The 14,500-nt window shown below is 35.8% G+C and overlaps 1 protein-coding gene across 3 annotated transcripts in view; it reads right to left on the reverse strand.

Annotated features, from left to right (window-relative positions):
- The window catches only part of RFTN2 (raftlin family member 2), a 28,338-nt gene extending 14,943 nt beyond the window's left edge, over positions 1–13,395 (reverse strand). For 2 of the 3 annotated variants that reach the window (XM_039347991.1, XM_039347989.1), the window contains exons 1-7: positions 13,210–13,395; positions 12,603–12,749; positions 10,218–10,401; positions 6,786–6,897; positions 5,259–5,577; positions 3,451–3,654; positions 1,548–1,666 (exon numbers count right to left, since the gene is read on the reverse strand). In XM_039347991.1, the coding sequence (XP_039203925.1) occupies positions 1,548–1,666; positions 3,451–3,654; positions 5,259–5,577; positions 6,786–6,897; positions 10,218–10,401; positions 12,603–12,741 (1,077 nt within the window). In that variant the 5' untranslated portion in view covers positions 12,742–12,749; positions 13,210–13,395. Of the gene's footprint in view, positions 1–1,547; positions 1,667–3,450; positions 3,655–5,258; positions 5,578–6,785; positions 6,898–10,217; positions 10,402–12,602; positions 13,151–13,209 lie in introns of all 3 variants that reach the window. The other variant, XM_039347990.1, reaches the window with a different exon arrangement.
- Positions 13,396–14,500: the final 1,105 nt, after the last annotated feature.

Below are 14,500 nucleotides of genomic sequence, written 5' to 3' on the forward strand. Positions count from 1 at the left end.
ATATAGTAAACCCTCTATTTAATAGTCCTCAGTGTAACATCTTTGGATTTAACAGACAAAATATGCTAGATCTAAGTTGTTCCAACAAAATTTACTAGAACAGACTTTCCTATCCTTTACTGCAGATATGTCAAACACAAGGCCCGGGGGCCTGATGTGGCCTGCAAAGTGGTTCATGTGGCCCGTGAAGCCATCCTGGAAACAGTGAGGGAACGGCACCCACTGCCTTGGCCCTGGCCCAGGCCAGCCAGGAGCCAATGTACAATTTTGTGGTGGCCATCTTGGCACTTGGACCATGCCTTGGCGCTTGCCTCAGTCCCACCCCCTTCTGCCAGAGACCCTCAGATCTGTCCCACTCCTGCTCAGGCCCCCATAGGCACCCTTGACGCGAATGATGTAGAACTGGCCATGCCCACCCAGTAGGGTTCACTCACTCTGGCCACACACCCCCAGCCCCCCCAGGGCAACTGCAATGCTGATGCGGCGCTCAGTGAAATTGAGTTTGACACCCCTGCTTTACTGCTAACAAGAAGGAATATGGCAGGAGAAGAGAACATGAGAAACTAGGGTAAAGACCAAACATCTTAATAAAGAGTAGATGTTTGAAAAGATAGATATGGGGAGCCAAAGGACAGATGACCATCTGAGACTTGTCAGCTTTGTAAATCTGGTAAGGATAACCATGAGGAGGCCAGTGGCTAAATTTAATTGGTGAAACTTCCTCTTTCTGCATGAACAAATTACAAATTTCTTTTATGAAGCCTTGCATGTAGAAAGGGCAGCCATTGTGGCCACCTCCCTTGAACCAGAACCAAAGTTGAAGTTGCCCACCTTAAGTTCAGGAATATGCTTTTATGTCCAGAGAAGCCAATGCACTGATTCTAGTGCTGTGACTTTCTTTCTAGTACAAGGGAAGGAAAATGACATTGTTTCACACTTCAAAATTTAGCCTTGTGATTCCTTTTGTTCCCCCCCCCATCCCCAATCCACCCCACCATTTATATAAAAGGCAAACTCCATGTTAGATAAATTGTACAGTATTTTAGACTGTAATTGTCATCACCTTCAGGAAAGTATAATTTCTCATATATAAGTCTGCTTTTGAGTTTGAAAAAATCCCATTTGGATTTAATTCAACTTAATTTTAACAGAACCACCTGTTTCATTTTTAAAGTGAAGATTTCATTTATTTGTTTCTTTATTATTGCAAACTCCTGATATTCATTTCTCTGAGCATTTTTTAAATTTAAACAGAACATTATCTTTAATCTCTGCCTATCGGCAACAGATTTTTAGTTGTGACAACCATTCCTACCATGTAAAGATTTGGCCTTTATGGACACTAGAAAAAAAAAGATATATACAGGGAATGATTACCTAAAATGGTAATTGAACTGCGAGTTATTTTCTGCTGAAACCTCAAGTCCATTTAAAATTACTCGCTCACATATTGATTATTTTTCTGATTGCATACTGATCTTATATAAACCTTTGAAATTAATCAGGAAGAGTAACCTAAATTGTCAAAAATAAAAATAGGGAATTACCTCAATGACAGTCCATTGTTCTACAACAATAGCATCATTTCCTTTCCTCTCCGAACCTGGAAATCCCGGTTCTTCTTCATATATAAATAACCCTTCTAATGATTTGGGCCCAAAGTCAGCTAGAGAAAGGAAAAAAAAGAAAAAGTAGCAAATAATAGCCATTTAGAAAATGTTTAAACTTTACAGAACCACGCTTACGTATGCTTCCTTTTTCTATCTCCCACATGATCATTTTGATGTGATAGTCAATGAACAGGATTGTATGTATGTATGTATGTATGTATGTATGTATGTATGTATGTATGTATTTATGAATTTAGACACTGCACACTTCACTATCTAAGTGACTGTGGGTGGTAAGTTTTTTTCCCTGTCAAATACCACCTATCTTGGTTCTTATGATGAGTGGGGTTGGGATGGGCAGAAATGACATCAGAGCCAATAATGCAACCAAGTTGTCTTTCTGACACATTAGCATTCATTACTAACACCATGCTGAAATACTATACAAGTATCTAAACTCTTGCAAAAGCTTTTCAGACTAGACTGATGTTACCTATCCTTGAATTACACATTTCTAAATAATGATTAGGGCTACTAAATCTTGGTTGTGAAAGACTCTTTGTTGCCATCTAGCAGCTGTTTTGATTTTTTTTTTTTTTTTGGCCCAGATCTGGTTGTCCTATTTTCACGTATTTTCAATTTAAATTTTGATTTGATAGGTGTAATATAAAGAGAACATGCAGTACATTCCTTAAACACAAAATGAACCTGGTATCCCCATTTCTTTCGAAGTAAAATGGCAAATAACAGCAAAGCAAATTCTGGGTCAACTTTCTTACTTGCTTCAAGCAAGTTATCTGCTGTTTATTTTACTTTTAGAAAGATTACATTTAAACAATTCAATTTAAAAGGAGGAGACTGCATATGTTAAGAATCCACAGTCCTCATCTGCATCTATGAGATTAATGTATTAGTTCATTACTTGAATCACTTTGTGTCTAGTTTAGCCTTTAAGAAGAAATTCAATTCAATTTTAGAAAGTAAATAGCTTAGATATAAATAAGAGTATAATCTGAATAGACATGTTTCTTTTATCTGATGGCTAACATTTAAAAAAAAACATGTGAGTGCGATTCACATGTTCAATTCTTCCTGCAGGAACCAGTTAAAAATGGGTAAGCCAGCTGCCCTTGTGAAGTATGTAATGTAGGGAGTTCATCACATATCTCATTTCTTTGAAACAAAACATTTCCATGACAGCCAACATTTCAGATTTAGGTTTTTCATTTTTGGTTATCTTTTTAAGCAATTCAATTCAAAGTGGAAGGCCAGATCAATCTGGAAACTTAAAGTTGACCTCTCCTACAAAGAACAAATTGGAAGTCTGAAAAACTGCTTAATCTTCTCCAAGCCTCTTTATAGCTTTCTTCTGCCTAGCCATTGGTAGTTCTTATTTTTCACTCCTAAATTAAGGATGAATAATCCCTCTTTCTCTCTTTGACTCTCTCTTGGTGGGAGGAAAGGAAGTGAGACTTCCCCTCCCCCAGTCATTCTGCTCAAAACAGTTGGTTCTCTACAGTGAGAAACAAGTGATAGGCATAGAGAACAGCTGGTGGGGGATCTTCATTACTTCTCCCTTCCCTCTGGTGATCTTTTAATAGTTCCCTGGAAGAGAAAGCCAGTGAGTGATAAATGTAGTATCTAAGATGGTGGGTGGGTGACAGATGCAAGCCTTATCTGAAAGCCTTGTCTATCCTGAATCAAACAGACCATTGTCTTTATTTACTCTGCAGCCTATTTTAAAACTTGCACACTTTTTTTTGTAGTTTCTTGAATTTTCTGAAATGAATTCTGCTAATATCCTTATTTTTAGGTGTGAAAATAGTATCATTATCCTTACCTTTGGAGGCTTCCCAACACACAAAGGAGTCAATTAATGACAACCCTTGTTTATAATAAAACGTGGTTAAATCTAACCAATCAGCATCCAATGTACTAATCACAGGTCCTTTCCGCGACACTTTCAGAGACAAAATACCATCATGATAGGTCCAACTGATGGAATCATCTTCAAACACATTGAAAACTGTATATAGTTTGGTATCTAAGAAAAAAATGAAACAAAGATATTATTAGGATAATAATGTAAAAATGTCAATGGGAAGGAGATTATATTTACAGATTTTTTAAAAATCTACAAAATTACATTTTGCATTAAGAATACAAATTAAAACCCATATAGATAAAAGCCCAGCATGACATTTGAATACTACTTTAATTCAAATTGCTATATCAGTCTTTCAATATGTAAGTTAAAATGTTAATTCAGGTACTTAAATCCAAACTCTTCATTTTCTCTGTACAGAACATAGTTTCCTCTTACAATTTACCTTGTGATTTGCAAAATGTTTTTCTTCTCTCTTTTGTATTGCATTGCCAGGATTTTTCTTTCTCACTTTTTCTAACATCTAATGCCTACATTTCCATTCTTACATTTTAATTGCCTCATCTATTGCAGCTACAGTCATTCTTTTGCCGTCTCACCAATCATCTTGCAGCTTTAATTATGCTATGGACATCTCATTGGATTGCCAGTTTGGAAACTAAACTTGGCAGCTTTACCCCCTAATCTTTCCAGCCAAATCATCCACATGACACTGACATTTCTCTCTAAAGTTCATTCTTCTTTCTAAATTCATCCTCCTCTTCTACTTACTACCATTCAACTGTTTGCTACTTTTTTTATGATTCCCATTATTCATCTTTCTCTCAGAATTCATCTTTTTATATCTGTGCTTTACAATTTATGAGGGGTTTAAGGCTGGGTGCTACCATGCTATTTTTTTCTAATAAACTCAGTGGCAATTTTCTCTAAGTTATTCAGTTAAATTTACTTTATTTTATATCAATAGTCAGCAGATGACACAAAAACATAATGAAAAACAATAGTATTCAGTTTTGCATCTCCTATTGCCTCATTTTCATTGCGATCACACAATTTTAGTTACAATATGGGAGATTGATGGTTTCATTTATTTGTTATTATGTACTAAACAATCTGAAAGAAGGAGGTTTACATAAAAATCAGTACTTCTTGAGAATTGTTGCACCAGATATTAGATATCCCATGGAAGTTATAATATATTAGTACAATTTCTATCTGCTCAGATTTGCATGGGCAGTGTGCTGACCTAGTGGGATTTTAGAGGGAAAGATGCTGTATCTGCCTTGAAAAACTTTTTCACAACTTGGCAAAAGTAAGAATCTTTAAATATTTGGGGGATTCCTAAGTATCCTTGGCAACCTACGTTCTAGGCTCTGTGAGAATTGTTGACTTCCATTTGATGCTCCATATCATTTAACCTTTGAGAGAGTATTTGTTCAGCCAGTTTTTATCCTAAAGACACTAAGAATGCGGAGGATAACACATATGATGTTATGTTTGTTCTGTTGCAGTTTTCCAGATTGAAAATAGTTGTTAAAAAAAGTAGAGGCAATGCATTTTTCAATTTGGATCTACATTTGTCCTTGCTGAAAAAAGGACAGATAAACACAGCTATACATGAGAAAAGTTTAAGAACACCTCCAAATACAGTTGTACCATTTGATAATCCTTCTCTTAAGCTATTGTTCTTAAAAATGGATTCTTCTCTAGTTTGAGATAGCTACATAGTGCATATAGAATATATAGATGATGTGTTTAAATACCTTCTTTTTCCTTTAATTTATTTGGGCTGGGACAGCCTTCTCTTCCATCTTGAAAATCAGTCTTTTGTGTTGGCTTGCCATCTGGCTGAATTTCTTCCTGTACTCCACTCTCAGAGGATTGACCACTCGGCGTCCCTTCATTCCAGATTCTAACATTTTCGTCTGATTCATAGCTCCTCTGCTCTCTGTTCCTTCTGCATAGAGTTGAGTCAGACTCCATATCTTCACCCATATTTGTGCCATTGCAGATTTTAGACTGAGAGCAAGACTGGGTTATAAACCCGACAAACTTCATTCCTCTTTTAGCAGCATCATTGACCTATATTTTTCAGAAAGACAGTACTAATGCAGGACTAGAATTTACAGTCTCCTGGCCTGATGCCTTAACCCTTATACCAAATTAGCTCTTAAAACATACTTGAAATGTCTTAAAAATCAATGCAAAGCTTTAATAAATGCCGATGGAATTATTTGTTTATGTATATCCTAATAATTCAAGGCGCCAAACATACCTAATATTCCTTATCCCTTCCATTTTCCCCACAATCATAACTCTGTAAGGTGAGTTGGGGTGCAGAAGAATGACTGGCCCAGTAGCATTCACTATCTCCTGGTTTCTAGCCTGGTATTGTATCCACGAGACCAAACTGGCTGTCATTCAACATGATATTCAACATTTCATCATGGAATGTCAACATGGAATATTCCAAGGCTGCATTCTGCAAGCTTTACTGAACAGCTGAGAGACTCGGTTATCATATAGAACTAAATCTATTATTCAGTGGAATATTTCATCAATAAGGCCCTGGCATTCTTCTGAAGAAATCCTAGCATATTTTTCTCTTCTGAATTTAGAAATCAGGTTTCTGTGTAAAGCAGGCCAACACAAAGAAATGGATGTTCAACTTCTACCCATCTTAGACTCAACAGGAGCAGCAGGGGAAAGGGAAGAATTATGGGAGAACTCAATGGCAGGAATCTATAAGTGGGGTGCTAGCATTATTTGTAGTGCTTCTCCTCTGCTACAATTAAATGATTCTCAGTGTTTGCAGGTTACATAAAATTTAAAACATTTGGGTGAATTTAAAATCAATCAAAATAGTCATAACAATAAAGCCAGTCCACAGATTAGCTCTGCATAAAAACAAAAGGAAACACACACACATACACACAAAAAAACCCCTAAAACCAAAAAGTAAGGTGGCATCAGGGAAGGAACTCAAAGAAAGCCCCTCCAAAACAACCCAGTTTTTAGGCTTCTAGAAAACTGACAAGGAGGGGGCGAATCTGATGCCCTTCACGAAGTTGTTTTATAGTATCGGTGATACTATAAAAGTTGCCCAACTTCAGTATGAACCTCTTGAAATTGTGGAATTATGAGAACTGGTTGAAACAGATGATTCAGAAAGTAGTTACATTATCATCAAGACAAAGGTTGGTATTAGATGTGTATGGTTTTGTTTGTGAACAGTATTTGAGTTCTCATGGTAAAAGAAAAAGTGAAATATTAAGTGAAAATGTCCATACCTTCTGTAGCACTTCCTTAACTGCCTCGTTCGTTAGTTTTTCATACGTTAAAGGACACTCCTCAATCACAAGCCTGGGTTGTTTTGATTCTCTCATTGATGGATTCTTCTGGCTAGAACACAGAAAGAAAACAGCCTTTGTTGAAATTTGACCTATTTTGTGCAAAATACTAGCAAGCAAAACTTTTTCATTCCCAAAAATTATAAATTGAATGTTGGCAACTGTCTTGTTTGGGTAGCTCTTCCGTTATTTGTGATTCTTTTGCCCGTACATGTTGCTTGGAACAGAACTGAATTGCCCATTGAGCAGCCTTATTTACACTTCATTTAAATACTAAATATTTTTCTGCTGAAATATGCAAGTATAAATATGTAAGTTAAAAAGCAAACTTCCTTCAGATATCTAAGAGGTTTCATCGATGGTATTTTGACCATAATGCAGATGGAGTGAGAGTAAGATTTGAGAGGCTTAATTTGAGCTACAAACACATTACTTTTTTGTAATGGCTTTGGGGCTAGGGGTGCGTCTATGTGCAAGGTATGCAGGAATTTGGGCATATTAAGAATGTTGTTGAGAGTTGGAGTTTGGAGGTTTTGGTGCAAACTGTTTGGTCAAGTTGGGAATAGGACAGGGCAGTGGCAGCCAGTTCTTAGACACCGTGAAGCAGAACCTCCCCAAGTTAGCCCAAATTAAGCAGAGTATGGTGGAGGTAGGCTGTCTGGTGGCTTGGAAAATATTGGAGGTTTTTGACTGCCAAGACACCCAGAGCTGCAGTAGAGAATTCTGGAGTAGCCTCCCTAGCTGAGTAGCTTGAATCTGGGGCTGGGTTTGTGGTAGAGTTTCTAAGCTTATGGTTCTGGGAGACTTGAATCCATCACCCCTGAGTGTGAACTTGGAAGCAGCTTAGGAATTCATGGCCATCATAACAACCATGGACTTGATTAAGTTATCTCTGGCCTGACTCACCTCTGTGTGGGGGGGAAGGTGTTACATGTTATACCTGGTTTTTATTTCAGAGCAGTGACAACATGGGGATATTACAATCACTCCTTTGTCTTGGACAGATCACTCTCTGTTGAGCAGGGAGGTAAAACTATTTGATTGGTCCACTCTAGGCATCTGATGGATTCTTTTGGGTTCCATCCAAAAAGAAACTTGGGGTTATTCTTAGGGGTTTGCTTTTACTGAGGCCACTTGTAACAAGAGGATGACAATAGTCTTGGACTCAGTAGGGCCTGTGCAGTTATGCTTGTGAAACTTGGAGAGTCCTCATTAGTTTTCAGAGGAACCCCAGATGATGCAGCAGCATAAAAGATTTCTAGAGTTCTGCTGGAGGAATGTGAAAAGTGAGTCCAGTTGGGTTAATTAATTGGATAATTTCTATCTATCCCTCAACTTTCCCTTTAAAAAAAAAAAGTACTCGGCTTGCAGCTCCAGACAAAATAGTTGCAAAAAGGGTTTTCATCATGACAAATAACTGTTATTATTTGAGGTTCACCAAAATGACACAAGCAATAAATGACTGCCTGCTAAGTCAGAAGATAACTGTTTTCTAACAACTAGTTAAATTTAAAGATTTGAATCTTAGGATATTTCAGCTTAAGCAGCTAACAGTAAGGAAATGTTACTATCTTGTTCCACATTGTTTATGATGCACAGGTAGCTATGGAGGGGACAGGAGTGGAAACTTTTGTCCTGTGAAATGCTTTAAATTAACATTTTAAGGTTTAAGTGGAGCTTAGTACATTCATTATCTTGAGCTTTAATAGCACTTAACATCTCACAGTCACATTTAGGTAATGTAACATAAACAAATACAATTTTTAGCTATGTTGAAATATTTCAGAAGAGTTTCAAGAGCTGAACCTGAAGGAGTTCAATAAATTAAAATTAACTGTAAGCAGCTCTCAAGAAGAATATATTTAGAACTAATACCTGTGGCCTTTTTGTTATACATGATGATATTAATTTTAGTATGCCAATAATAAAGATAAGTTTATTATCTTATTGTTTTATTGTTACACATATATATTAAGGTAATGTAGAGTGTTTTTCTTGCAATGTTTGTTCTGTCTTTGGAATAGTTTCCTCCTATTTAAGAATGCTACAGTTCTCATGCTGAGAAAATATATAAGGATAAAAGAATATTGTGTATGTTTGCTGCCTAGAGTTACTTATAAAAGTAATAAAGATGGGATAAAAATATAATAAATAAATATAATAACCCTATAAAGGGCAACTTGCAGTTCTGATCATGCTTTCAAGTAATCAGCCTCTCCCCCAATAGTCTGCTTGTAGAGCAGGATGAGGATGAGAGAGTAAAAAAGAACAAAGAGGTTGTTAAAAAATGAATCAGAGATAGAAAAGAGGTTTGTCAGCAAGAAGACAAGAAACACTGAGATGTTTCTCAAGATGGGTATAGTCACTTTTGGCTCAGGTTTTTCACACAGATTTAGAACAAGCTAACAATTGGTACCCAAATAGACTGACATCGGAGAATGCAGCCTTGAACCAGAAAAATAATGCCCACTTTCTTACAACAGAAGTTTTAGTTAGGTAAAAACATACAAATATATGAACTGATATCCACCCATTATATAAGAATATATAAAAAGCTACTAAAAATGATTCCACAAAGCCTATTTGTCTAGCTTGCTTTCCCATCAGTACTAATGTTCTAGGTGCACTATGGTTAAGTTCAGCTTCAGTTTTAAGCAATTCTTCATTGGAGATTTAATTTAAGGATCTCAAATTCTTTTCAGAAGTATAGCTGGAAAGTCACATTGTTGGTCACAATTACAGTACGAAGTATCAAATAGCTAAAAGATTATCAAACATGTTTTTGCATAAACTTTCATGGGCTGGATGTAACTTTCTCTCAGATGCATAAAAAGTTATCTCCACTAACAGGTATGTACAGGCAAGGATTGAAAGAGAACAAAAAATGTCAGCAGGAAATAAAAGCGCAATCATACTATTTTAGTTCCATTTCTTTCTGAGGTTACTGCTTGCTTGCTTCCATCTCTCTCCCCATTTCCCATTTCTAAAGGGAGAAGTTCTCCAATGGAAACGATTTCATCCTCCAAAGCGTCTGTCATAATAAATGGGCTTAAAAGAACCTGTGACTTAATTGCATGTTTTGTCTTTGAACGCAAGGGTTTTCTATAAGAAAAAGCCATCAGGATGGCACCAAAATATCATGGAGGATGGAAAGGATAATATTTTTGCAAATCTCCTGATTTGGACCGCTATTTGCAAGGGGAATAAATGAAGTCACGCAGTTTAACGTAAGATCTAATTTGGTTCTAAGATGTAACAAAGTTATGATTTGGTTGTCATAACACTCTAATAGCAGGGAATAAATTTTTCAGTGAAGGAACTTTGCTCAATACACAAGCTTACTGGAATTTAAACATTTATTGAAGTGCCTACCTAAATTTGAGACGTACAAGCACAACTCGATAGATGTGACTTGTTGGAAAATGCCTTCTTTGTCCAGATGACAGTAAAACAGGATGAATAGCTCCTACCACATATCCTTTATTATAATACTCCTCCACATTCTTTGCAATATCCAAAACAGAGCATATTTTGATAATTTCTGGATTTGAGGTAACTAAAAGGATTAAAACAAGAGAAACACTTGATATAAGATTCAAACATTTAAAATAACTTTTGGTAAAGATTAAGTTGTACAATGATATATTATCACTAGATGGGTTCACTATTCACTAGCTATTCACTTCAGATATTTACTAAGACTACCAGCCTTCCAAAGTCCTGCTGCATCGCCTCATCATAGTGGTGGGAGTGGTTTTCCTTGGAGGGGTCAACCAATTAATCAATCAATCAATTTACTAAGAAAAAGTACTTGCATGTTGCTTGGGTTACTATAATAGTAACAGAATATAGGAGGTGTTGAACCGTTAATAGTTATATTAGCAGATACAGGGATAAAGTTAAACAAATTATATTAGCAGATGCAGGGATAAAGTTAAACAAATTATATTTGTTTGTTATGGTTGCAGTACTGACACAGGCCTATTAAATTATTAAATGAGTTTAAAAACAGAAGTATATATCACAATAAATCTTGACCTATATATACTGCTCAAAAAAATAAAGGGAACACAAACGTATAGGATCCTATACATTTGTGTTCCCTTTATTTTTGTGAGCAGTATATATATTGTACATTTGCATTAGGTATTTGTTTCTATTACACACACTCAAGAAGTTTGAGTAGACACCGAAGCCTTACCACATATGAAATTCTGCTTTTGACATCAGCCACTGTCCAACTACTTTCAAGCTTTATAATAATGTAGTATAGGAACTTGTTTTTGTTTTTTTTTAAAAAAAAAAACTAGAAAGAAAGCATACTCGGATTCTGTGCTCAATAGGAAGCTTGCATCTATAAATGACAAAATGTTTTCACCTCTCAGTGTAACCAATAATGTATAGTAAGACTCGGAGGTATTCAAAAATAAAGAAACTGGCAAATAATTGCTGTCTTGTTCAGTGTTCCCATCACCATCAATAAAATATGAACAAAAGAGAAAAAAAGCAGCCCCAACAATTGGTTTTAGTCTCATGTTGTTTCTGGAGTCTTCATACTTAACCTTACCTTCTCAGGCCCTGCTACTGGATTTCATTGTCTCTATATTTGCTCCAATAGGAGCTTCCATTGAGTTTTTACTGGTTGTCACAAATGGAAAGGGCCTTCCAGTAGCAGAAGGACAAGATTGGATCCAACTGCCTATTTTATTATGATATGTGATAGAAAAATGGCAATGTCATCTCTCTCTCTCTCTCTCTCTCTCTCTCTCTCTCTCTCTCTCTCATCGATCACTTCAGCTACCAAAGTAACTGCACAAAAGAGTTGTTAGAATTATTAGCAATATGATTATTTTACAAGAAATAATCGCCATCAAAATACTTTTACAATCCTGAAAATATACATACTTAAATCTACTACCCATCAAAATAAAAAATAGTATGCTTTAAATCAAAAGCCAAATGCACAATTATAATTAATATAGTTGCATTTAGTTTTAGGCAATCAAACATGAAACTCAGAATATTTGTTACTATTATTTCTCCTCATAAAAGCTGTTCATCCAAAACCAAATAAATATTTTTAAAAGCTAGCATATAGTTTAGTGGTACTGTATAATGCATCGTATACATTATAAAATCATTCTATTTAAATTATAACAATGAACATGTATATTCTGACTGTAATATGCATGTTTTGTTTGGGATTAATTTCTACTAAGTTCTACACAAAAAAGCTGATATCAAGACCCAAATAGCTTTATGAAAACTTCCTCAAAAAATTCTCAGAAGCCACTTTTGCAGAAAAGAGCTGCCTGTTCTTAGTGGGAAGACACCTGGGACTGCTTGTTTATTTTTTCAACTTTCTGGGACATGGAGTTGGTTAGAAACAAGACACCCTACAAAAGAAGGAAGTAGCCCTACAGAGTAGTCTGTTTCTAACCGCACAAATGTCCATAAACAGTATAAAACAAAGAAGAATACATTCAACTATATTTGTATGTGATATCTTCAATGTTTCACTTACTGCTTAACTCCAGCTTAACCCTGAAGGTCTTGAAAAGTGATATATTTCTTCAGAGATACCCAGGGATGACAAGCAGAAGCAGAGAAATGTTTTAATAGTAATTTCTAAATTCTCAATCTAATAAGCAACAGGGGAAAATGAATCAAAGTTTTTTTTTCTGTATCTAACCATAAGAAACCGCATTTTGCTTATACAGTATGTTCTTCTGAAAAGTTAAAATACTTCATACATACCTTCTAATGTAAAATCTAGCAATATGTACTCATAAGCAAAGTCTGTTTTTGTTTCCACTTGTGGTCTCTTCAGCGTTGAAAATATTTTTCCAGGACTGCTGTCATCTGGATCTTCTAGCTTTCTCAGCCCACACCCCATCTTAAGACCTGGTGGATGGGTATAAGGGGAAAAGTAAGGAGAAATGAAGGTAGAAACTCCGCAGGCACAAAATCGGCTTCTCTGATCAGACTGGTTAAAAGCAAGCAATTTGTTTTAGATCCTCTTTATTGCTGTTAGCCATACATCCAAACAGGAACCAATTTTCTGCTCCCAAGTTAGAAAAAAGAGGAATTTTCTCTCCATATTCACAGCAAGGCACAAACGCTCTTAAGGATACCAGGCAACAAATTCAGCAGGAGTACTAGTCCTCTTTCAAAAAATACAAACTGCTACAAAGTGAGCAGAGATTTTCCATGCCACGTCAATTTGCAGCCAGCCCCCTAATAGTGTTCTGTTGCAGAGGGCACCAGTGAGTGCTTTGTCTGTCTCTCTTGGCTGGCTGATAATGCTGTAGAAAAGAAAAGAAACAAAATAAAGTTAGAGCAAAACTTTAGCGGGATTACTTACAGTCAGAAGATCTGCTTCAGTGTAATGGCCAGTAAAAGAAATAAAACGGGCAAATGAAGTCAAAGAAATAGGATAGAGAGCTTCACCGTGGTCTGAGAAGAAAATCATTTCCAGAAAGGAAGTCAACTTTAAGAGGAAATTGCTTCTGGCATCTCAAAAGGGAGGAAAATAAATGAAAAGCAGTTCAACTCTATTTTAAATGTGAGAGTTAGTTGCTTACTTCCTTTTCTTAGGCAGCTGGAAAACTACCCATCATGCTAGTAATGCAGAAAGATTTGACTAGAGCAGTGAAATCATACTAAGTTTGGAATGATTAAATTGCCTACTTGAAAACAATCAGTGGAGCAATCATCAGGGTAATCCAATCTGATTGATAAAAATGGGTCTTGGGAAAGTTCCCTCCTAATGACTATCTTCTGGAACATTTTGTAAATCTTTTAAAATTTATCTGACTTTCCTAAAATAGTAGCTGAAGCATTTCTAACTATTATTTATGTTCGTTTTAAAATAGATGCAATAATCAAGCTAAGCCAGAGTGTGATGAACGATTTGTGTGACCTCAGAAGATGGCAGCTGGAACTTTCCTATAAAAGATCACAACCTTGGAAACCAGAAAATCTGTTACACATCTTACGGGTCTTTTTTTTTTTTTTAAAGTATTGAATAGTATGATTCACACTATTCATTTTTCCCCCCTTTGGGCATCCCCTCGTGAGATGTTTTGGAACACTGCACTTTCAATTTCAAAAACATTTTTCCCCAAGAAAAGAGAGTAATAATCTTTATTACGATGATGAGACTTTGCACCAAGTCCATGTGTTGGAATTCAGCAAATTCTCAATTGCATTATTGATGTTTCATATTAGATAATGTGATAACTGAATTCATTTTTATAATGATTATAAAACATTTTTGACTTCGTGAATCTGACAGAAATTAAGTTTCTACAGGAATATTTTATCTCAGAGCAATCCTGCACTTAATTTAAATAAATAACCATTTATTTCCAAAATTGCTTAACTTAGAACAGATTTGTATATTATAAAATGCTTACATACTTTATTATAATCCACAATTTAGAATCTAACAGAAGAAAAAAGGAAAGTAATACTGCACATTTCTATAATCTCTCACCTCAAATAATAGTATCAAAAAACATTTGTCTACCCCAGATCTTTGGAAAAAACTTGATAGGTGGATAAAAATACCAAATCCAGTCTAAACATATGGCTGACTGTGCGCTGAACTATAGTAAGCTGAAGAAAGAGTGGACCATCTAGTTCAGGGGTCC

The sequence above is a fragment of the Crotalus tigris genome, unplaced genomic scaffold (genome assembly GCF_016545835.1).
Source record: "Crotalus tigris isolate CLP2741 ecotype Arizona unplaced genomic scaffold, ASM1654583v1 scf7180000018105.1476442, whole genome shotgun sequence".
Classification (NCBI taxonomy): domain Eukaryota; kingdom Metazoa; phylum Chordata; class Lepidosauria; order Squamata; family Viperidae; genus Crotalus; species Crotalus tigris.